The sequence below is a fragment of the Stegodyphus dumicola genome, chromosome 3, assembly GCF_044657685.1.
Source record: "Stegodyphus dumicola isolate Sdum_Otavi_A_Nest chromosome 3, ASM4465768v1".
Classification (NCBI taxonomy): Eukaryota; Metazoa; Arthropoda; class Arachnida; order Araneae; family Eresidae; genus Stegodyphus; species Stegodyphus dumicola.
In genome coordinates this window covers 97,455,903-97,482,906 of record NC_140770.1, presented here as the reverse complement: position 1 = coordinate 97,482,906, position 27,004 = coordinate 97,455,903, and the positions used below count along the sequence as shown (strand labels likewise).

Genomic DNA, 27,004 nt, shown 5'->3' with positions numbered 1-27,004 from the left:
GAGTTATCAATTACTATTTATCATTTATTAATCATTGTTTAATATTTAAAGATTATTTCTGTATTTTGTATACATTTACTTTCATATCAGTTTTGTTTTCTAGTTTTTCTTCAATTATTTTTAATTTGTTCCTTCCTGTCAGGTATTTTACCACCCTTGATTGAAATTAATTCTGTGTAGTTTATCTTTTAATTTTTTTTTTTTAAATTCTAGTTGTGTCTGTTTAAAAATCGTTAAACATATCACACTTAAAAACATATACATAAAACATTATAATAGACACTAAAGAAGGTAAATAATTAAATAAAGTAAGTAAATTTCTTTATTTAATGTAACTGACTAAAACGATAAAGTATGATATGGATAAAAAATTTGAATTGTAACCAACTTTTATTCATAATTCTATAATATTAAAATCCCCGGACGACCATTCGTAGAAGAAAGCAAATACCCATGCAGCTTTCAGCAGTGTAAAAAATTACAAAAGTATCTTTTTGATCTTATTTTGAAAGCTTTCCAAACTTTCTAGGAGAAAAGGAGAGAGGAATATGCATTGCTTAGTTTACTTCTTCCCGCTCATATTCGATAGAGTCAGAACATCCCTAAGATTTTCCCCAAGCAAAGGGAAATGAGCATCTCTACTATCAACCCCGCATGCGTCAATGAGGAGGGATGGAAGGATCGGAGTTTCATCCTGCCAGTGGTCGAATATCTCCACATCCGGCAGGGAATACATCTCTCTGTTCTCTCTTGCGTCAGATTTCCTTCATATAGGAAAGAGTTCTCTTTAAGCAATTGCATGAATTGGACGAAATGGATGCTGTTATAATTAAAAGGATTCATTTTCTTAAATAATGCCGTATATCGATGATTATGACAAAAGCATTTACTGAATTGTAAGAGTGTCAGTCATAAGAAGATTTTATGTGAGTTATCTGAAATCATCATGGCACCTTTTTGTCTAGTAAGTTAATTCTTTCTTATAAACTTAAATATATTAGACTGAATAAACCAAACAGTGAAAAGAAAAAAAAACATCACTTATTTTTGAACTTACGGAGTGTGTTGAAATCTCATAAATCTCTGCATACAAACTGGTATTTTCCTAGAAATGCACTAAAACTTTTTTTTTCCAAAGTTGATTCATACTTTACGCAATCATAAATAAGAAGTTTACATTCCGTCATATATTGAAACTACATTAATTACTTGAGAAACAGACAATATAAATTCGCTTAAAGGCCACAACTTTAAGAAAGGGAATAATATATAAAGAATACTTATTTACTATGATAATAAGCCAGAAAATAATTCATTGTTTGTTTTACTCAGTAAATATCTAACAGCATTCAGTTGCTATAGAGAGAAAATATTGATTCTCAGAAACGAATTCGGCCATAAATATGTGGATAGCAGCTGTAGTGAATGCTTAAAAAGCTTTATTTGAAAACACATTTGATAGCAATTGTTGAAAACTGTCATTTGTTTAATTAAATAATCAAAACATAAATGAGTAACTGATTTATAGGATTTACAAATCAGCTACATTTATATTTTTTCGAAATAGAATGGTGTCAGAAGAAGTTGATTTTACTTCAAAATTTCTACCTGTGCTGTACTAGAAAACTGAAAACTTCAGTTAAATCTAAGAAAAATTCGTTTTTGGAAGTTTGTTATTTTGGATAGGCAGAACATGACCAATAATAATCGGAAAGCAAGAGGCAGACGCGACTGGGGACTTTGGAGATGGACAGCCGTGTGCTTACATACGTTAACTTTCGAATGCGTGTTGGTATCAGTTCGTCATGTTGATTCCGACTTACGGCAACTGAGCTCAAGAGTTGTCATGACCCGTTATGGTTCATTGCGGGGATTCATCAGTAATCTTTCTAACCGGCAGCTGCATCCGGTTGAAGTGTTTCTGGGTGTCCCTTACGCAGGAGCCCCAAAAGGCCCACTTCGATTTATGCCCCCGGTGACATCACCTCACTGGAAAGGGGTACGATTAGCTGATCAAATGGGACCAGTGTGTCCTCAAAAGCTTCCGGATGTCGCTAATGAGACTGAAGCTTTGAAGAAGATGCCTTTAGGGAGGTACAGGTACTTAAAGAGACTTCTGCCTCAGTTAGCGAATCAAAGCGAGGATTGTCTTTACCTCAATATTTATATTCCGGCAACGGGTAAGTACTATATATTATTATAGTCTCTTTATGGTAATTCATTACAGCTTTCGCCGTATTGTTTTGAATTTTTTGAAATTTACTTTATTATGTTTACTTTATAATTTCTGCCTAACTGACATTTTATGATAGCGTTTAATAGGAATATCGTAACAAATCAGTTTCGTCCATTAAGAATATAAAAGTTATAACTTAAGTTAGAATATAATTAATGGACTTATGACCTGATATTCATGCATGATTGTTCATTTTATAAAGGTTTCACTAATATTGTACTCTTTGATTTAATAACTCATAATCATTAAAAAAATATCTTTCTTAAGGTTTTTAACGTGAACATAAAAATTCATATTTTGCTTCCCATGAAAATAGTAATGATTATGAAAATTATCTTGTAAATACACAGCAAAATATTGCTTTAAGTATATTATTTTTGTTTTCATATTTTTACAATTGTTGACGATTTGATATTGAGTCTGATACTTTTACAGGTTTAAAAATTCTTTACTGTGTTCTAAAAGACGCATTATGGTTCTAAAAGACGCGATTTATAAAAGATCTAATGGCGTATTAGATCATCGTAATCATGTTGTATAAAATAGCGAAAGTAAAGAAACTGAAAACAATGATATAGTGCTTATAATATTATTAAAATGAGAAGTATGCTGCTCTTTTGATGCGTTGATGCACGTTAATCGCATTGAAAATGAGAAACAAAATGGATGGGAATTCATTTTCTTAAAATTGTACCCTGATCTCTATTTTGATAATGGATTATTTAAAATTATTAAAATTATTGCATATTTGAGGGCCGAAATAATGCTTCTTACTATGTATAAGAATATTTTAAGTAAATCAAATATATAAACCTGCTTTATCCTCTACACACTCTTTCTTGCAAAAAAGATGTTTCAAAGTCCTCATCAAACTTTAAAAATTACAGAAATTCAAAAATGCATATGACTGACAAATTATTTCATTAGCTGAGAACCCTATACTGTTATAAACAGTAAATCACTTGAAATTCAGTTGAAGTTGATAAGTTAAATATAAAAACCGTTTGTTTGGTACAAGATTGAAACGAGATTCTTTCAAGGGAAACTGAGAAAAACTATAAATCAGCATTACTTCACTCTCCATGACGTCAGAAAAATGGACCACATTTTCTCCCAACTCGAAAAAACCGGGCGGCTACTCAATTTCTTCTGGTGAAGGTTTCTTTTTTCTCGAAATCAGATTCCAACCGAAAAATCATTGCCTTGTCACAGACACAAACATTTGGGAGCGTCTTTTTAAAGCTGTAGAATTTTACTTGATCTGTTGTTAATTCCTCTAAAAACCCTAACAAATGTGGAGCGAATTATGAATATGTCTGAAGCAACAGCAAACTCGTGAGAGGGCTTAAGGAACTTTTTTATTTAAACAGAATTCAGAAAATAAACGCACTGTCTTGTACAACAATATCAGTCACAGTTCGTGGGGATTTGAACTAAATAAAACAGTCAAATTTAAGTCAAACGTTAAACAATGGTCAAAGACAAAGAATTAGATATTATTTGAAGTATGTTAGATATTATTCGGTAACTTTACTGGAACGTCAAAATCAAATTGTCAGCGATAAAACGCAAAGCCTAATAATTGAAACAATCAGAGCTGGCAAGAAACAAACAAGTAGCATGTATGCGAATGCCAGAAAATCACTCTTTCGTAAATTCCAAATGCCTCAGTTTAAATACTAGTTATTCATTTGCATTCCAGTGACAAATATGGAAAGCAGAAGTTATAGTAAACACCGAAATCATAATACTGGATAATATAAATAGAAATAATGCTCAGTCTTAAAATCTCCCTATCATTGAATAAAACTCATCTTCATGTTGTAATGAACATACTATTTTTGAAGCTAACTGCAATTCAAATTTCAAGTGATATATTATTTGTAATAAATAATATAAGGGTGTCACTCATTGAAACAATTTAACATTAATTTCCATTTCAAATTTTCCATGATTTGGAAAGTTTCATGTGCGCAACTTTTGGCTAGGTTATTATATTCAGGCAAAGCAGCAAAAGGGTTACCTGCCTATGAGGGGGCATGCTAACGTGGAGGACTGTTTAAGGTAAACTGGGTTGTACAACATTATGCATGGAGAAAACCACGAAACCCAACCATGCAGTCAGCCCATTCGCCGGGATCCGATCCCAGGTGTAACTTACCAGTGTTCAGCGACTTTACCGTTCCGCCGCTTGTGGGCCCTGCAGCTTTCGGATCCCTTTGTATACCCACGCACACACACACATACATATTAATAATTTACCTGTATGAGAAGGAAATGTGTCTCATAATTTTGTATTCATGACATGCTCGAGATACACATGTGAAATCAATATATTTTTTATATTATATATAATCCTTCGCGTCTAGTTTTTTGTTTTTATATATTTAATAACACACGCATTAAATAACATCCAAAACGCACACGATATGTTTTGGAATTTCACTGCCTACATTGCTTCGATAAGTTTAAACTGTTTTTAATTCTTTTATGTTCCGTCATAAAATGTGAAACAACGTCTACCATTTCTGTGTGGAAATGAAATCAAGTCCTCTTTTAAGACATAAATTGGAATTTATGTTACTCTAAGATTTTAAATGTCCGCACTCTGAAACATTAGGCCGTAAAAACAGATTTTGTATAAACTGTGCATAAAATGTAATCTGAAATGTTTTCTTAATTTAATGTAAAATATACTCCAATCTGAAATGCTTTCTTAATTTAATGTAAAATATACATCTGTCTCAGGTCTTTGCCTGTTCGATTTTACAGTTTACAACGGCTTACTCTCTTTTCCCTTTATATACAAGTATTTTAACAGTAGTGTATTGCGATAAGTATTTTTCAGGCATTATATGCAGGAGTTTTAAAAGTAAATGGAATCAATTTAATGATTTTGTTTTATTTGTTTACGGGTAGCAGTCATATATTTTCGAAAAACGTTGTGATGTATCAATATGAATTTTCATGAATACTCCTAGCTCTAAAAATGGCATTCCATAGGAATAACTTAGTTTGAATTTTTTTATTTTAAAAATTCAAGTAAGTAATAATATCAAATATATAAAGCGATTGTATCAAATAAGTGACATTCAGGTAATTAATAATTTAAGTAAAAAAATAAGCAAGAAGCATAAACTTCGCACTTCGCTTTGTACCTTAAAATTATCATTATTTTCAGCTTCTTAATTTAGAAGTTATTGTTTCACCGTGATCATATTGTGTTTTGGCAGTACAGAAAGAATTTCATTTTATTTGCGTAAAATACTTGTTGGAAAACTCTTGTTTAAGTGTTCAGTGAGCTAGGTTGGACTTCTTGTTTAGTTGATAGCGGTAAAGAACTCTTGAGATTATCTACCGAAGAGGAAATTTATTTTCATGGAGATTCTCCTAATTCTTGTTCGTATTCGTGTTACGCAAAGGAAAAATCACAAAAAACCGTCATGTAGCAAACCCTCTCGCAGGAGATTCAACTCGAAAAAAATATCTCAGAAATAGACTGAAAAATCTTGTTTATACTCTAACTACATTACGTTTCTTGCGTTATTATATTTACATAACCGCTTTTAGCTTCATTAAAAAGAAATAATAAAAATAAATTAAAGACATATAAATTTGCATCTTAAATATCTTAGCTACATTTCTGATCGATTTTTTTCATTCATACTTTTACATTCTCAGTTTTCGCCCTTTTTACTTCCTTGTACGAAGTAAAAAGGAAGTATTGTAATCGCGAAAAGTTTCAGGCAGCATATTTCAACGAAACTATCCATTTTCACCGCTATCGAATACAATTTGTTGTATTCGATAGCGGTGAAACGTTTTTGCGTGATATCTGTACGTAAGGACAAAATAAAAGACTTGTTGCCTCCAAAAAAATTATAAAACTGCTTTAAAATTAATTCTGAAGAGAATTTTTAGTGGCGTCTGTACGAACGTATGTACGTACGTACGTACGTTCAGTGGGCTAGGTTACGTACGTCAGTGAGCTAGGTTATATACGTACGTACGTACGTATCTCTCATAACTCAAAAACGAGTAGATTCAGAACGTTGAAATTTTATATATAGGTCTGCTATAACATGTAGATGTGCACCTCGTATTTTAGTTGCAATCGGCCGCACCAAACGTATATAAATATATATATATATATATATATATCCACTCAGTTACCCGGCTCAGTGATCTCAGTTTCTTTACTCTTGTACTTACTCTTGTTTGTAAATTGTACATTTTCTTACTCTTGTTTGTAAATTGTACATTTTTTGCTTTAAAAATGATTGAATTATGTTGTTTTTATTTTTCGGTTAAGGTTTTTATGCCTTTAGTAAATCTGTATGCAATATTTTTAGAATTATCAACAATATCAAAGTTGTTTAAGTGCCGCTAAGCCTTTTGTTTTTCATGGCGGCCATTGATTGTTTACATTTGAAACAGTAGACTAGTGGATTTGTTGCCAATCTAGAGAAACTTAGCTTCGCAACAACAAAGATAACGCCTTCATTTATTATTGCGAATTAAATCGACTGAATTAATTGAATGAGAAATACTCAATCGTCTGTGAAAAACTGTTTCTTTTTTGTTTTGTTTGCTTAAGTTTTTATACATCATTGTAGCTTTATTATAGTATTTGAATAGAACATGTGACAACGATTAGATAATTCTATTCTTTAAATGATATAAATTTTGTGCATTATGAGTTAGAATATGAACAAAATATAATATTGTTAAGTGAATCTAGCGCCAGAGTGTCGCTATGGTAAACAAATACTAGAATGAATTTTAAAGAATGCCTTTATTCTATTGTGGTTTATGCACTGTCGGCGAAGTAGTTTCAATTCAATCCAATAAGTTTAAATGAAATGCAAGAAAAAATGCGTATAATTTAATATTCCGTACAAGGAAGTCATGTGGTGTACACATCAGATTTTTTTGTCTTCGAAAAAGCGTTTTTATCGTCGCAATTCTTGAAATATACTAACATCCAATAACAGAATTGAAATTCCTTACATCTAAGAGAAATGCAAAATTCTTTGTTTTACACAGTAACATAAGGATAGAAATAAAAATACTTCGTGAATGACGATACACAAGCTATATTTTTAGGACTTTCTCTACCTTTTCTTATGCATATGTATCAATTCTTGAAAATTATGAATGTTTGAACATTCACCAGAGTTTCGTTCCACCGCTTCTTTTCAAAACGGTGCTCGATAGATATATTTTATTTTCAATCACTAGCTTGAATTAAATTCTCGACTTCAAGCATATTTTCTAATTTTTCAATGAAAAGATATATTTCTGAATTCATTTCACTGAGTAGAGATAAACTAGAAAAATTCTATGACATTCATTCTATACATTTATTTTGCTCCAGTAACATTCATTTATGTGGTTAGAACTATGAACCTGTATTCAAAATTAGAGTATATATTTTTAAGTCTGTTCTTCCTATTACTTCTTAACTGCTTAAAGAATTACTTTCCAGCTTCCCCTTTGTCTACAGCATTGACAAAATACGCAACATACACACATCCCCCCCCAAAAAAAAAGACTTGTAAGGAATATTTTCTGTAAATTGTTCGATGCGCCAAATACAGCTAATACAATTAAGTTTAATATAAAAATTTTAGCACTTATAAATTTATATTTTTGCTTTTAATGTAAATATTTTATGTAAATTTCGTTATGCGAAATATAATTCAACATAAACGATTTTAACTTCCAAATATTTTCCTTTGTATTTATTCCTTTTTGTTTTCTCGTACGTAGGAAAGAAAGCGCTGTAATCGCAAAACATTTCGGGTATCATATTTCAATGAAAAATTTCATTTTCACCAATCCAAATCCAGTTAGTCATTTTTTTTTTTTTTTTTTTTTTTTTTTTGAGTGGCCTCTGTACATAGGAACAGAATAAAGGACTTTCTTTTCCAGATTGCAAAATGGATATAAAATGGATTAAAAAAGGAATCTTTTGGGACGTCTGTCCGTACCTACGTATTATGTCGAATACTTTTAAAATGATTAGCCGTAGAACGATGAAATTTTGTATATGGAACTGCTAAAACATCTAGTTATGCTCCTCCCTTTTTAATTGCAATCGGCAATACCAAACGTGTATATATATACCCGCGTCCTTACCCGGCCTAAAAATCCTTAAGCGGCTTAAAAGTCCTTACTCGGCTTTTATTTTCGCAATAGTTGGACGTAGTTAAATACTTCTAATTACAATAATGTTTTATATGATGTAAAATTTTATATTTTGGGAATGTCAGATTAAAAAAGAAATAAATTTCAGACAAATTGCAAAATCTAGTTTTTAACGCGGTCTCGAATCCCATACTTACGTTTGGAAAAGCTTTTGCTCATTATGAAAAAATAAAATTAGAATTTTGACTCCCGTACAGCAAAAATTGACCGGGATATTTAATTTCAAACCTTACAATTCTTGTTGTTATTTTCAACTTGCCTTGAGGGATCAGTTACTTAAATTAGAACAATCGAGGAAATAAGTTTAAATGACGTGCAGCAAACAATGTGCGTAATTAAATATGCCGTATATGGAAGTTAGGTGGTATCCACATAAGAATCTTTTTTTTTTTTTTTTTTCTTAATTTGTAAACTTCTTTCAAATTGTGATTCATTTGGCGCCAGTTGACAGCCAATGAGCTTTCGTCATAAAATCGAATAATAATTTGAGAGCAAAATCTAAATTCAAACATAACTTAATTTTAGTAATTTAATTAAATTAATTAAACATAACTTTAGTAATTTGCCTATAGCCAAGTAAGCTTTTTGGATGCAGGCAGGATTAATTTTCAGTCGGGTACACGAATTAAACACAAGGACTTGTCTTATATTTACGATATTCAGAGGATTTAGTAATTTTAAAAATTATCGACATAAATTACTATGCCGTACTTCTACCTATCTAGTAGTAATTTGAGTGTTATAGCACATAAGGTATTCAGCTTAAAAAGGAACTGACAAATGCAGTTGTTGACGGCTTTTCTCGTTTTCTTTCTATATATACTTTCTTGTATTAGAAAGTCATTCATAACAATTATTACTAATTTCATCTGTATGTTTAAGTAATACATAAAAAGTATTAGTGCTAATATGCAGTCTTTTAATGAATGATGCAAATTAATATTTAAAGATTCGGGCAATTATCAACTGGCCAAACCTCATATAAGAAAAAACTAGTTTGATTTTTTAAATATTTAAATCTCACTCACATACTTCCAAAAAGTTCATTTAATTCGTAAATAATAAATCAAATAGACACAACTGTGTGTGTATCTAGAAGTAAAATATAACTTTTCTAATCATATACGGAATAACAGTTCTTTTGACCATAAATCATAATGCGTTACATACATAATGCAAATCAAATTACAAATCAAATTACATAATGCGTCACATTATAGATATCAGTGTTTAAGTGAGTTTACGAAAGCAAATATATCAATAATACAGTCTAATTTTATTCATTAGTAAGGATGTTTTAGAAAGTTGAGAACAACCATTTAAACCAATAATAATACTGTCAGCCATTTTCCTTCCTTTCTTGGTAATTTTACAGTTTTCAAATCCCTGAATGTTTCATTTTTTTACTACCTTATTTGAAGTATTGGAAATATTGGAATCGCGATAAATTTGGGGAATCATAATTCAACGGAAATATCCATTTGACCTATCCTTAATCCATTTTGACTACGTATTTTGCTGATATTTGTACGTAAAGATAGAATAAAGGACTCTTTTTTCCAATACTGATTCTAAAATGGATTCAATAGAATTTTTTCGTCCCGTGAGTACTTTGCATAACTCAAAACCAATTAGCCGTAGAACGTTGCAGTTTTTTATATGGGGCTGTTATAACACCTAGTTGTCAACACAAGCTCGTCTTATGACACAAAAGGGCTATACCCACATTACACCATACATAAAAAATATATCTAAGAAAAATAAAGAATATGTAAAAGATTAAATTAGCAGAGAAAATCAATTCTAAAAATAGTAACCTCTATTTGCACTGCGTCATTTCGAGAAAAATCTATGTCATATGATTCTTACATAATTCTGATGATGTTAATGAAACTAAAACTCAAAACAGCCAATAGTAATTTTACAGCAGTATTTAGTGTCCAATCAAAATGCATTGAGAACCAAACCTAACTCAGTCTGAATTACGATTTCACTCTAAACATAACGCACTTGCTTTCAACGCTTCGGCTTACCTGGACTGCTGTCTGTCTGCTGCTGCTTTCGTGCTACAAAGTTATCAAAAATGTAAGCTTTTGGAATAGGCGCAATAAATGTGCCAGTTTTTTTGTGTCCACAACATGTTTACTGAAATAAAAAGTTAAATTAAATATACCTTGACTGCCAAATTTCGTATTCCTCTTGGATCGGCGTTTCAGCATTCTACGGCATCAAAACTCTAGCTGTTCATTGTGTATACAACCACCTGCTTTCTGCTTCAGAATTTATCACACACACACACATATATATATATGATATTTTCAGGAGCAGGAAATTTGATTGCGTAGAAGTGTTGATCCATAATGACTAGGAAATTGGAGGCGAAGGCAGATTAAATCTTCAGTTTTATTTTCAGCAACATGTGGCGGCTACACACAAATCGGTACATTAAATGTTCTTGTTCTAAAGGGCTTACATTTTTGATAAGTTTGTAGCAAGCAAGCAGAATCAGGCAGACAGCAGTCTAGCTAGGCCAAAGGGTGGAAAGCAAGCGCGTAATGTTCAGGATGAAATCTTAAGTCAGACTGAGTTAGTTTTGGTTCTCAAAGCGTTTTGATTGGATAGTTTATTGCTGTAAAATTATTATTGGCTGCTTGAGTTTTAGTTCAATTTACATCTCCAGAATTACGTTAGAGTCATATGACAGAATTTTCTCGAAATAACACAGTGCAAATAGCTGTTGCTATTTTTAGAATAGGGAAAGGGAAATTAATTTACGTTGTTAATTTAATCTTTTGCATATTTTTATTTTTCTTACATATATAGATTTCAATTTAACAAATATTCTATCATTCGTATAAAGCTAATTTAAAGCGAGTTGAAAATTAAATTAAAAATTATGAAAATTTAATTGTATACAAATAAAAGATTAATTATTGCAGCGAGCCATTCTCCTTCACCCGGCTTAAAAATCCCTTATCCGGCCTTTATTTTCGACATCATTGGTCGTGAGCACATACTTTCAATTAGAAAAGTGGTTTAAATGTCAAAAATATTCATATTTTGGCAATTTCAAATTTAAAAATGTAATTTTGGACAGCTAAAGAAATCTAACTTTTAATATCGTCTCCCGGTTCCTATATTTATATTTGGGAACGTTTTATATTCGTTATGAATAAATAAAATTATATTAAGTTTAATTCCCGTGCGAGAAAAATTGACGGAGATATTTAATTTCAAATTTTGCAGTTTTTGATGTCATTTTCAACTTGCCTTCATACACCAGTTATTTAAGTTAGAATAATTCGAAGCAGTAAGTTTAAATGAACTGCAACAAAAATTGTATATAATTTAATAAACCGTATGATGAAGTGGTACCCACTACTGAATTGTTTTCTTATGGGTCTCAAAAATAACTTTATGAACAACCTCTTAAAATGGAAAGAAATTAAAAGAAGAACTCTAAAACATTTTAAATTCTTGATCTTTAAAATATTTTTAGCTTGCTAAATATTTTTTCTCAGTTTTACTACATGCTAAATATAAGAGCTGCTAATGACATCAGTTAACGTCTCTCTGCATAGCGATCTTCTAAACAAGAAAAGAATTTATTTATCTAGTATGTGAAGAATTATATGTTTATGCACGTCACGCTCTAAAAAAACTTACTATTTAAACACTGTATAGGTAGTACCAAGTTATACCAACCGAAAGAAATTCTTACACAGTGAATGCAGAAAGTGATGAATCAACTCATGCTAAAAACGTTAATTATGTGCATAGTGAATTATACGTAAGTAAAAGACGAAATAAATAATTAGATATCTGCCGCTAGCCATTGCGATAATCATATTTTGTGTTTGAAATCGATTATTAAATATTTATACATTTGATACTCTCCCTGGATGCTATGTGACATAGAAGAAAATTGCTTACATATGTAACGCAAACTAATTTATTCCCAAACATTCTATGCCGTAGAAATATTCTCTGCTAGCATTTAAATATGCGCAAAGTATGGTCGTGTTTTTAAGAAGAAAAGCTTGCTTTTCGTTGTATTATTCATTATTGTTTTCTGCTGTATCACGCTTCTTGAAAACTAGAATATTCTAAACTAAGAAAATTTAATTTTCCATTCTTATTTCTATAATGTGTACATATGGATTATTTTCTAATACGTTAGAGAACAAAATTAGAGAAGCATCCTTGTTAAATTATTTTATTCACAGCGTTAAGTAAAATGTTACAGAATTAACAAAGGATCTATTCAATTAGTGAAATAACAGCTGTAGAACGCAATTCGAAATGCAGATCTGTAGCAATGACGTCCAAATTGCCGAAGATATGAACATCATATATTGCGGGCAACTTTTTATTTTTTAATCTGCGTTTGTTTGCTGCTTGTTCGCAGGAAGAGACGTTTATTGCACCACTGATGTGTTACAGAAAGTCTCGCCAAAAAAAGGTTTAAAAAGCGGTCAAAGTATTTATGAGGTTCACCATTAGAATAAACCGAAATGTAATCGCAAACTTATGAGACCAGTTTCAAGAGACTAAAAGAGAGGAAAGTCGTATTAGTCAAGAGCATTTTGGGAGATCTCACTTCAGATAATGATCGTGAATTGTCAGTAAATAATAACAAGAAGCTTCGTAACAAAAATCAAGAACCCGTCGAATTACACAGACAAATTTTAACGTCAGCAGATAGACAGAAGCAATTAGCAGACGACGTATAATGATCGTGATTTGCCAATTAAATAGTAATAAGAAGCTTCGCAATAGAAATTAAGAAGCCATCGAAATGCACAGACAACTTTTAACGTCAGCGGTGAAGCAATCAGCAGACGCCTTTCAGTACGTAAATTGTACGTTCAAGGGCCATTGCCTCCATGACTTCCCAGTGTCGAAGAAGCATTGCTAAAGAATACTGTGATAGAGCATCTTGAAGCCTAGTTCTGTGCTCCAACGGATCCTAATTCAGACTGAAACCAGATAATCGATGACTTCTGATTCCAAGGGCAATTGCCAACCGATGAAATTCAGCACATGTCTAAGAAATCTCATTTATTGAAGGCTGTTGGTTTGTTTGATCAGAGATAATATTAGGCAGGCGAAATGATCCTGAATCATTCAGAATGGATTTCCGACTGCTCGAATATTCAGAAATGAAATTCGCACATAGTTCATTGTGCCTTACTTTTTTAGCACATAATAATGTGCAACGTCATCGAGCACATTTTGTGAACCAGAAGCTCGAGAAATAAACAAGAGAGTGTGTAGAGCGGTCGACATGCTCCGCTAGTTTAAATCTGGTGCAGCATACCTAGGTCACATGAACCACTTACATTGCTACTCGATCACCATTTCCCCAAATTCCCTGTTAAAAAAACAATCTTCTCATAGAAAAGGGAAGAATTCCCTTAAAGCCATTTCTTGTAGGTATGAAGCCGCCATACATATTCCAAATGGCCGTGCATTGCATTTAACAATATGCAAATTTTGTGAATGCTCATTCTTTTTCTCTGAAAGATATGAGTAACAATAAATTTTTATGGCACCAGGTGATTTTTCCCGTAAAATGACCATTGCTTAAATTAAACCAATATTTTTAATCCTCTCGATTCTTTAATTTGATATTTTAAATTTGATTTTTAGAAAATTTTGATATTTTAAAATCCATTGCTCGTAGTTGAATATTCACGATATTCTGAAGCTTTGGTGTTACGTGTCATAGGAAAAAAGTCCATTCGCTATACTTGAAAGGACGATTTATTAAAATGCATAAATTGCTCGTTATCAAACATATGGGTTTGGTTAAATGCTATGCAAGGTATCTGAATAAGGCTGAGGATTTCGACTATGCTTCATCTTTCGAATTAATTTATGGGTAGAAAATTGTGTTATCTATAGAGTCTCATTTATGTAACAAAATATATCTGAAACAGCTGTAGAGGCATTAGATATTTTTTGGAAGCAGGAAAGATGAAAAATTAGAAACGTCTTCGCCGGGAATCGAACCGCGGACCTATAATTACGCGCTGAGCGTGTAGACCACTACACCACGAAAGCTCGCTAAGAAGGCGGGAGAAATACCTTATATACACCCTCTTTTAAAGAGCGACTGGGGTTTTTAGGGGACCCAGTCACCAAATCCTGGGTGAGGAGAATCATCATCCAACACCCTTTTAGTTCGAGCGCCACTGTGGAGACGTTAGTTATTTTTTAGAAGCCGAAAAGATGGAAAATTAGCATCGACTTTGCCGGGAATCGAACCGCGGACCTCTCAATTACGAGCTGAGCTTGCAGACCACTACACCACGAAGGCTCGCTAAACTAATAACATGTATTCAAGCTAATCGCATTATTCCGCATGACCAGACTTGTGATAGACTGACATTTTTATTACTTGTGTTATTACTATTACGTATATATATATGTACTGATACGTATATACTTAAATTATTATTACTTATGGTATAGTTTTAGGAACTGGTATTTCGTAATAAAATATTTTACAAGATTCATAAAAAATAAAGCTTAAGTTTTTGAAAGATAATACATACGATTTATTTTTGTAATGCATATGCATTTTTTGAGCTTTTTTTTTTTGCCAGTGATAATATTATCCAAGGAAAAATAATGTTTAAAATGTGTTTGCTAATGAATCTTTTTTATCTACAGGAATTTAGAAACAAACTAATTTATTAAACAAACAGAAGTTACTGTCTCTAATATTCAAATAGGCCAAATTCTTCCTCCAGTCCTGTCTAGGTTCACTGAATAGAAAGTAAAATATTTCGTAAGAGGATTATGTATAAGAATAAGCTGCTGTCACTGCTGTATGAAGATAACTTACTTTAGCATAAATAAGCAAGACTAAAGAAACATCAATTCCTTTTTCAAAGTAACCAGAATGGACGTACTAAGTGCTCTGTAATTCATATCTTAGGCATATTATTTTTCTTGCAGTTTGCATATTTTCTCAGAAAGTTTAAGTTTGCTTATTTTTCTACTAAAGTATACAATATACATTTGCTAACCGCAAAATATTTACGCATTGTAATTTATTGTACGTATATTTTCAGAAGATATATAAAAGTCTATCTCAAAATAAGAAAACATATTTCACTTACACATTTCCCCAAAATGCAGAATATATGTCTTCCTTTTTCTCAAATAAAGTGCCGTTGTTTTTCTATGATTATGAAAATGTCTTTTTTCTCAGTTTTTACCACAGAAATATTTTTCGAGTTTTGTTATTGTTAAGAAACTTACACTCTGAGAAGAATCATCTTCTAATTAAAAATATTCATTTGATAGGCTGTAGGCTTTATCTTTTTATCTTTTGTAGCCATCTTATGTAATAGCAATATATCTCTCCATAGAATCTCTATAACCTTATGCGTTAATACTTATTTTAAAATAAACAGATGACGCACATAAAATTCTAATCAGTTTATAAATCCGGTTTTGATATTAGACTTTTTGATAAATGATAGGTTTTAATAACTATGTGTCAAATTTTTAAATATTATTTTGAATTTGAAGGGAAAATGGAAACACAATTCCTTCAGATTTAAAATGTTTGTAAACTGAACAACCAAACTTTCATATGAACCGAACTTTCATATGTGAGTGTAAATTGCAATTAACTATTTATCCGATAACAAATTGGACAGGTCTGCACCATTGTAATAAATACCACAACCCATCAAAAAACCAATCACATCTGAATTTATAAAGATTATATTCAAGTAATTGCTTTGCTTATAATTATTAACTTATAAGCAAAGATTATTCTTATGACAGGGCCAAATGGAAGCTGCAGAGACCAGATTCAAAATTTTGTCTGCTTGCTAACAGTAAATTACAGAAAACGGGGACTTGAGAAGATGATAGATCATCTTACAGTGGATTGTGATTCTTATATGTATTGTGATTCTCGGCTTCAACTTCACGTTAATGGGAGAGTTCGTTTTTGGAGCAAAAATCATGAAACTCGATTTCGTGCAGAAACCATAAATCTTTCACAATATATGGAACACTAATCAGGCTTTGCAAGTTTTTTTTAAGTGGAAAAATATGGTTTTGTTAATGTAGACAATTATTATTCAGGGGACATTTCTTGAAGTCGCTGATAACCGTAACGAGTTTTGTAAAGTGCATCAAATTATGCCAACACTCTTGCGAATATCTACTCTCGCTCATAAAATTTGCTTCTAACGTAATGTGCCACTGCTCAATAAAAGGGTATGAGTCTACGAAGTTAAATTAATCTGGTTAGAACAGCACTCTATTAAATCTGTTGGCTGCCATTTTCTGTTCCCTGCTCTTTAACACATATTAGGAATTCATAGATTTGTTTAAGTAAGCCGTAGTCATTACTAACTGTGTATTTGTTTCGATCTGTATTTTCTGAATTCTGTGGAAGAAATATAATCTTTTCAGTTCAAACACATTATTGGAACACTGTAGTATGCTTGTTGGTTTTCATGCAAAGGTGGGATAGAATGTTATTAGGTATACATATTTTTTACATTTTTCAATCTGCATACCTAGAAGCTAGTGAGCGATAAAATAATTAAACATTAGTATTCTGATTAGGACTCAAATCCAGCCAAACAGACTGATTGCATTGGGAATTTTCATGTTTTACTGAAATGTAGCGTGAATATGAACTAGTTTCCATTAAAATGTCTTCTATGAAGGTATTTCGTTCAGCAGACAGATTACCCTTGAGAGCTTTCCTATATTTAATGTAAGTAAATTCCCTTCAACCAAATGTGCATAAATTTTGCAACGTATGATATCATCGAAAGTTGTCCAATGGCTTTTACTTTCATCTGTAAATACTATTTTCGAGTTCTCCAAGATTTAAAGCCGTATATATAAGTATACTATTTATTATATATTTCTTGTTGATAATAGCCGTTGAAACGATACAACCTTAATTCTCTGATGCTATCATATTTATGTATTTCACGCCATTTCAGAAACCTGACTTGGGGAGTTCTCTGCAAATTTTACGCATCTGCAATGCAAATACAAAATAAATCTCTTTAGAGAATTATCTACTAACATTGCTTTCTGTAGGAGATAATCGGCTCTTTGTGTCACCTGCTTTTTTACATAGTGACGAATTAAAAATTTTATCAGTTGTCAGTTCAATTCGTCAGCTCTGAGTAAGTTGATAATTGTTTAATAATTTAAATAAAATTCATTTCAGATAATTCCTTTCAGATTGTGATGTCCTATCACTATTAATCGCAAATAGTTAGGCTACTTTTTTTTTTTTGTTTCGTTCTCCAAACAAATTAATGTGGTATTTTATTTACAAATCGTAAGCGAAACTGAATAAATCTAGTTTATTCCCTATTTATAAAGGAATATGTATCCAAGCATAAGACGGTTGGTATGTTCTTCTTTTTTTAACAACTGTTAAAGCGAAATACTGATAAAAAATCTAATGCTTTTATTCGAATAGTCTGGTAAACAAAATTTGAGTCCTTTCGCTAATGATCATGTCCATGTACAATCAAAGACTTCTCCTTTTTTGTCTATTCCTTAGCGTTTGGATGAAATGCTCTAATTTCCGGCCCTAATCTAAATAACGCCTCAAGTTAACCTTCAGCCTCTAATTATGATTAACGCCTCTTAATCTCATGATTATAATTAATTTTAATTACTGATTAAATTATTTTACATAAATTTATTTTACATAAATTATTTTAATTACTGATTAATCTCATGATTATAATTAATTTTAATTACTGATTAATTTTAATTACTGATTAAAAATAATAACTAATCACTCAAGGTCTTTATAACACTAAAAGCATGCAGAAAGGAGGGAGTAACTAAAAGGTTGCTCCCTAATTTCTGCATGCCTTCGTCGTGTAACAGCTAGCACACTCGGTGCGTATTAGAGAAGTCCAGGCTCGAGTCCCGGCAGGGCATTTCACATTTTTCACGTGCCATGCATCAAAAAATCCTAATGGCTCTACAAGGTTAAGATTTGATATAGCTTTGGCTTACGAGATAAAGCAATAGAAAGGCAGAAGCTAATGCTTCTAGCATGATCATTCTAATGTTTCCCGTGTGCATACTCATAACTACACATACACCATGCATTTTTTGTTTTTTAACCACAATCCAGAAAGGTATAACTAACAACATTCTTTTATTAAATAACTATCGAAAAATATTTCAGCGGAACAGTTCAAACTTGTAAGGAAATTAAGAATGATGATAACGCACAGAGAAGATAAGTTTCAGCATTTTAAACGGAATTATATGATATTTATTGAGATTCAAGTTGCTTTGGCTCTATCGAATGGATTCTGTGTCAGGTCTGCTTAAGTTATTTCATACTTAATCTCTCACTTCCGAAAGAAGTAAAAAACTAGTTATAAAAACGATTAGTATAGGAAATGTAAATCTAACCCTTAGCAAAATAAAAGGAAACTTCACTGTTTAACAGTGAGACTCGTATAGCATGTATATGCATTAAACTACTTAGATTAAATCTTCTCTGTTACTGTAATCCGTTATGAATATCTCGCCCAAAAGTAATTGTGTGCATTTACAGGTTGTCGCAAATAGAGATATATCTTAAAGCTCAGTTTTCGCAAACTACATACTAATTTTGAAGCATGCAATAAAAGTGCAATAAAAATGCATGAAACATATTGTCTGTTTAATGAAAGGCTGAATTTTTTAATAACTTCTAAAATTTAATAGTAATTAGAAGCTCATTCCTTTGTGATTAATCGACCTCATTTTGTAATTCAGGAACAATTCTGTTTAAAATATGTCTTATTTATTGAGATATGTCCGTAATAAGGTTTCCTCTACTGCTGTAGTATACCAATAAATTTCTTTCGTACTAAAAACAGGAGAAAAAGAGAGAGAGAGAGAGAGAGAGGAAACTAGCACAAGCGAAATATATACTTCCGGATTCATCTTCTTCGAATCCTTAGATTGGGCAATATATTTTCGTAAATACGCTCTATAAATATGCTGGACGCAGAGCACAGTTTTTATTGGTCTCACAGCCATTAATTTTCAAACACATAAACAGAACGTGAACGTCATTTAGATGCGGTGTGTATTACCATATGAAAGCTTGCATACATGAATCTTCGCTATATTCCCGCTCATTGTTTGTTCCTATAAATTTACTAAATTTACGTTTTTAGTTATATATTTCTTCAGCCCAATAAATTTTAAACTACTTATTTTACAGTTATCTGTGGTTCTGAGAAGGAATTGCATGGAGTTTGCAATGCATTTTCGTTTTTCGCACAACTGTAACCCTTACTGGATATGCTGATATAACAAATCAAAAACAGTATAAAATATCATAAATATCAGAAAATATTTGATATTTTGAAAGTAAAATTTATTTCATATCATTCATACAGCATAAAATTTTCACGCATTTGCAATTCCACCCAGAAAATAAATTTCATGGTTTGACTGATTTGAAAAATACAGAAATTTCGAATTAGGCTTTTGTGTGTTTGAAATTTTTCTTTAATTGCATGAATGTGATTTTGACAAAACTGAAACCAAAATAGCAAAGTATATATTTAAACGTCTATCATCTAGAGGTTAAATCTAGAGGTTAACCATCTATCTAGAGGTTAAATCTACAATTACATGATAAACACAGCAGCACACTTGGAGTTATGTGCGTTATGTACTGGCATGCAAAAGTTTGCTGCATTTATGAAACTAATATTATTATAAACTTTCGATACCTTAGAGAAATTAGGAATCACTCTGTGTGTAATCAGTATGAGAGCATTTTAAAGAAACATTGAAATGTATTTTCCCAAATGTAAACATTTCTATATTTATACTATGTATCACTTCTCTTATAATGACATAGTAAATAAATATTTCCCGAGAAATTACATTACTTAAATATATCAGTGCATACAGGTGCACGCATAAAATGGCGAATCTATATGTATAATATGGGCTGACATAGATATTAAATATCACATCGAAATTGAGATTTCGACTCCGAAGCCTGATTTTTAACGGTTTAAATACATAAAACTGCTAGTTCCCCGAAATGTTTTTTTTAATTATCCACTTACTTTCTGAATTATTTTAAAGTTAAATTTTCTCCAACTATACATTTTACATTTTGAATTGCTTTGGAGTTTAATATTCGCTCCTTTGGTTTAGAGTGGAACATGTTGTGGCAAATGCGACTGCTCGAGCCTTGCTAATCCTGGAATTTCTGTGTTTTCTTACATGCTAAAGGATCTAGGGTCAGTCCATAAGTTCATGCGCATTAAGAGTATGCGTGGAATTCACTGTGACGCATTTACTGAAACAATACAATTTTGAATCTGTTGAAACATGTCATCGTTTGATTGACATATTATTCATTCATCACCAACTTTAGTCAATATCGAACGCATTTTAGTATCTATAGAAATGAATATAAATAATCAGTACAAACGTGCTGTGCTACATTTTTTTTTATTTTCATGTGGTGAATCTACTAGGTTTGCAGAGATAAAAATAAATAGTGTACATGGTGAGCACACTACTAGTGTAAGGACTGCCCAGAAATGGTTTAAAAAATTTAAAGTTGGAAAAAGCAGCATGGACGATGAACCCCATTCAGGACGTTTTGAACTGTTAGAACCAAATCAAACGATTAATTCAGAAGTTTATAGTGAACAACTTTGCCGTCTAATCTCAGAATTGATCAAAAAATCGCCCACGATTGGTGAATATCAAGAAAGTGTTGTTTCATCATGATAACGCTAGACCGCATACGGCTCGAACAACGCTGCAAAAAATTAGTGAATAGTGAAAATTAGTTTAATTGGGAGCTTTTGCCACATCCTGCTTACTTCTCAGATATTGCCGCAAGTGACTTTCACTTATTTCGTGCCTTACAAAATTGTTTACTGGGAAAAAATTAAATTCTAAACAGGATGTACACAATGAACTTTCAAGTTTTTTTTTCGCATCAAAACCAGAGTCTTTCTAAAACAATGACATAAAAAAGCTGCCTGTAAGATGGCGAGAGATTGTAGATAATGGAGCAAAATATAAAATTGATTAAAATGTTAAATTGTGTTTTTTATCTTACTTAACAATTTACCAAAACGTGCGCACGAATTTATGGACTGACCCAATAAAAATGGGTCTCTGAATGCCTCTGGGTAAGTAGTCTTTGGGCGCTTTGTGAAATTCGTGCCTGACTTAAAATTGAATGAACTCATCGTCTGGGAATTTTGTGCATTGTAAATTAATATTCAATTTTCTAAAGACTAAAACTCAGTACTTCAGCATGAAATACTTCGTAATTTCTAATGTTTATTTTCCCTTTTTTACTTCTTTTTAGGATATTTAAGCTTATGTTTTGTTACCTGGGTTTGTTGATTAATTTTAAACTTTGTTTTCGTGCATTTCCTGTAAATTTTACATTATATTTTTAAGGTTTAAATTTTTGGAATGAATCATACAATAACAAATTATGTGAGTTACAGCATTTAAAGAGTGAACAAATATTCAGATTAACGAACAAATGTAAATAGCTAAATATACGGAACATCTCTTCAAGCATTTAAATAACGAAAATTACGTAAACACAGGAGAACATGTAAGATTGTTAGCTTTTAATTAAATGACTGTTTCTAACAGACTTCACTCTTTGTAAACTGCACTTCATAAATATTCTAGTTCACTATGTAAGTAGTTAAATGTGCCTGTAAAATATATAAAACATTTAATAAAGGAGTACTGTCTTGCGTTCCCGTTACAGTTTTAATTTCTTAGCAGTTGAGGGAATAAATATTTTAGCTTTGTATTTTATATTTCTTTGAAAGAAAATGAAGCGTACCCATAATAATGGAATGTTAATTAATTTCATTTTCTCAGGTTCTTTATTTCTACGAAGTAAGACTTAATCTGAAACATATATGCTGCTGTTACTGGCTGATTTCGCCACCTGTTATGAGAAAAACCTCTAGTAAAACATTAAAAAAATAGTGCTTTCCTTTATTACTTTCTTTCTGCATTTTATTTTTATCTGCTTTCCTGTCAATTTTATAGTAATCGTTGCACAGAAGTATCCTCTGAAGAAATATGAACCTCAGCGTCCGAATTTGTAGACTAGGTTTTCAGTTTTTACCCATTTAGTTAACAAGGCGGCACACGTTTTTTTTTTTTTTTTTTTTTTTTTTTTTTTTTTTAAATTCTTTTATGACTATTTATATATACATAATTTCTTTACAGTTACCTTTATGCCTTTATATGATTCCTAATTTAATCTCCTACAAAATCCCCTTTTATAAATTGAAATGGAAATTTTGATTAAGAGTCTAAATTTAAGCCGTTGTGAGGATTCAAATATACTTCTGAATACTATAGAAATAATACCCTAAATTACCAAAATTACACCAAGAATCTGCATATGACAAAGAAATATTTTTAAATATCACATATAATGCAAAATAATATATTATAAAGAATAAATATTTTTTTATTAGTCCAAAGAGGCTTTGTCCCTGAATTACTATTGTTTTCGTTTTGCGATTTTGTGTTGGTTCACTACAAATGTTCGTTTCACTTTTCAAACTGTTGCCACCAAATGTTAGAGTCCTGCATTATATTTGAAGAAATTAAATAATAAAAAATCTATATAAATGTTTGTTTATTTCTCGTATTGTGAAAAAACAATAACACATAGAGCCATCGAATTCCGAATGACGCAATCTTCCTACAAATATGGACACGTGGAAGCTCAAATTTGAAATTTGGAATTTGTTTTATAATCGATTTCATATTTTGTAAACTTTTAATGAATCCTTGATTAACAAACTCGAGGATTTCAAAGCGAGCAATGGCAACGTTGTACAGAAAAAACATTTTTATCTTCTATGCGTGAAACTGCGTATCGGAAATTCTAAAGATATGTTCAATTTAAAACTATTTTGCGATTTTGCTCTCGAAATGAACTTTATGGTTTAAGTGCGAAAAACGTGATATTTAATAAATAAAGGTAACAGACAAATTATTTAGAAAACCCCCATTTCGACGTAATTTAAAATCTGAAACCCTTCAGTTTTTCTTTTGGGAGGGGCGGAAAAAGGGTCTGTTGCAAAGGGTTTGACTTAGAACTTAAACCAGTAAACACCAAAATCCATTTAAAATTTTAAGAACTCAAATATTTATAACGTACTTCAGTAAGAAAACCATTCTAAATATTAACTAAATAACTTAAAAATAGCATTACGGCAAGCGCAGATTGAGATATTTATCAAACATCAATGCCTTTTTTAAGATTCGACCAGGAATTTTTTATAAAACGCGTTTCGTATTAAAAACAAAAAAACAAAACAAAAAAAAAAAAAAACACCACACCACGTAACAGCATCAATATTCTAGTATGATACCATTAAAAATAATTTTATGTAAAATAATTTTAATTTCTTAGACTTAAATATTTAATTTAGATTACTTAGGTTTAAATTTACGTAGATTTACGGCGAACTACTTAGTACCCATGATTTTAGTAAGAAAAAGAAAGAAATATTTAATACTAAAGTACTCAGCCTGACTATATTTTTGAAATTGCATGATAGATGTTACAACAAAGTGAAAAAAAATAGTTGGAAATTCTCGATATATCGCTTATTTTTAAAGATATGAACCCTCAAAATAATATCATTGCTTTCAACTTTTTATGATGCATGTCTGTATCTTCGGTGTCCGCTGATAACATTGCGGCAAAAACATCGCGGACGAAAACGTCGAGGAGAAAACAACGCAAGGCGAAAACGTCGTGCTACAAAACATCGTGGGAGAAAACATCGCAAAGAGGAAACATCGCAGTTTTAAAACATCGTGGTATAAAACATCGTCGTCGAAAATAAAGCGGTTCAAAAACTTCGCAGTTAATAAACATCGTCGCCGAAAATGTGATAAAAAATAATCTATAAATCATCGCATGACGATAACATCGCAGACATGCTTTTTTCATACATGCTTTTCGCAAACATGCTTTAATATCTGTAAATGGATTTTCCCATAATGATTTGTGAGTGCAAGATGTAAAGAAGGATAATTTTTACTTTCACATTTTTTTATTAACTATTAAATTTTTGCTGGAAAAGTAAGAAGGAAACTTAAGCATAGAAAATTAAATGCAACTTATAGATTATACTTTTCATGAAAAATTACCAGTAAAAACTTTATAAAAATGATTTATTAATGGCTTTTGTTAGTTAAATATGTCGGTTTAAAATTCTATTAAGTGCTATAAGTTGCATTAATTTTCTATGCTTAAGTTTCCTTTTTATTTTCTCAGCACAAAATGTATTAATTAATAAAAAATATGAAAGTAAAAATTATTCTTCTTTCCATCTTGCGCTCACGAATCATTATGGGAATATCCATTTACAGTTATTAAAGCATGTCTGAAAAAAGCATGTCTGCGATGTTATTGTCATGCGATGATTTGTAGATACTTTATTTTTTACCACGATATTTTCGACGACGATGTTTTTAAATTGCGAAGTTTCTGAACCGCTTTATTTTCGACGACGATGTTTTGTACCACGATGTTTTAGAACTGCGATGTTTTCTCTTTGCGATGTTTTCTCCCACGATGTTTTGTAGCACGATGTTCTCGCCTTGCGTTGTTTTCTCCGCGACGTTTTCGTATGCGATGTTTTTGCCGCGATGCTTCCGGCTGTAACCGTATCTTCTTATTTAATAGCACACTTTAAAATATTCTTCTACCTAATTTTTTCTTTATAAGCCTAAAAGGGGCAGTAGTTTGGAATGAATTATTAGTCTCGAAGCGGCATTTGGCATGGACACATTTAAATGCATTGTATCAATTTTCAAATTGTTTCGCCCAAATATATGTTTTTTTTTTTTTTTTTTTTTTTTTTTTTTTTTTTTTTTTTTTACTTACCTCTGTAAGCCTTGTGTAATACTATGTGGTGCACAAGGATTTAAAATTTTCAATTAAAAAAAAATTACCGCACTGCATTACATTCTTAGAAATTAAATAATGAAGAATCGGCATGAATGGGTGCTTGTTTCTCACACTGGGAAAACACAACGGTACCTAAAGCCATCAAATCTCGAATAACTTCACTAGAATATAGGCACCTGGAAGCCCGAAATAGTATAAATCTCGAATTTGTTTTATTATTTATTTTATATTTTATAAACTTTAACAAATTTTTTAGTAACATACTCGACGATTTCAAAGCGAAAAGAGGCAATAGTGTACGAAATAAAATATTTTTTATCTCCAGCTGTATATCGGAAATTCTAAAAATATGCTGCTTTTGAATATATTGTGATTTTGTTGTTGAATCGAACTTTATGTGGCCTAAGAGCCAAGAACGTGATGTTCAGCAAATAAAATAAACACACAAAACGTTTACGATAAAAAGACGAAATTTCTTGTAATACCACCTTAGTAAGAAAACTGAATATTGATGTAATAACTGAGAAAAGACTGAAAGCAAAATATAGAAAAGTGTCGCGTACTGCTTCATCAGGAATTCTAAACGTATTCTGATATACTACTTTTTAAATTGTTCGTAATTTTGCTGTTCAACTGCATATGGCGTAGATGCGAAGAAAATGAGGGTTAATAATAAAGCTAAAAAATAAATAAAAAAACAAGGGTTGGTAAGAGTGAGACTAAAAGCAGCTTGGGAGACTACGAGCTCAGGAAAAGTGTAAAAAACCTTAGCAAAACGTTTTTGGCAGTCTGTTAAAATCTGAAACCTTTCTGGTTTTTCCATTTTTGTCTAGAAATTATTTTCATTATCCGGAGGTTATATAAGGAGGTGCATTCTTGCTCGCTAATTAATTTAAAATGCCTTGGTACTAATAAGATTAATTCACTTATTTTACGTCTAGAGTGTTAAAATAAAAAACTGATCTTCCTAACTTTAATTCATTTTTTGCTTTTAATTATTCATTTCCAAAATAATTATTGAGAGAAAGTAAGAATGATCATAAACCGTTTGTTATTGTGCTGGAAGTTCATATAACATGGTACTCTAAAGTGTCAATAGTCAACCAAACTTTTAATATTCATATCAAAACGTTTAAATATTAAACCAAAGTTTTAAATGTTTAAAATCGCATTCTCCTATTAAATTCAGAATATAAGCTCAGTTATACATATAATAATGTTTCATAAATATGATATAAAAAGCATCCAATTAAATAATAAGAGCTATCTGTATCGCAGCCAGCTTAGGATTATTTATTTAAGAATAATGTGATTACGTTAGCATTTTCTTAAGCATTGGATTAAAAAATCTTTGTATCTAGAGAGATTTTGTTTTTTGACTTCACAAATTCTTTGGGAAATTTAATATGATTAATATACGTTTTTTTTTTATATAATTTGTCAAATTTATTAATATAATTATTTTACATTGTTCTTTGTTGTTTCATAGAATAAACTTCAAATACAGTAAAAAGATTATATTTTTTCTTTGAAATTAATCCTGGTCTTTAAATCACATGAATGATTAACCGTCACATCTGAAC

The 27,004-nt window shown here is 31.1% G+C and overlaps 1 protein-coding gene across 3 annotated transcripts in view; it reads left to right on the top strand.

The window, feature by feature from the left end:
• Positions 1-714: 714 nt before the first annotated feature.
• Positions 715-27,004, top strand: part of LOC118188474 (neuroligin-4, X-linked-like) — a 412,431-nt gene continuing 386,141 nt past the window's right edge. For all 3 annotated transcript variants that reach the window (XM_035358904.2, XM_035358902.2, XM_035358903.2), the window contains exon 1: positions 715-2,180. In XM_035358904.2, the coding sequence (XP_035214795.1) occupies positions 1,694-2,180 (487 nt within the window). In that variant the 5' untranslated portion in view covers positions 715-1,693. The remainder of the gene's footprint in view (positions 2,181-27,004) is intronic.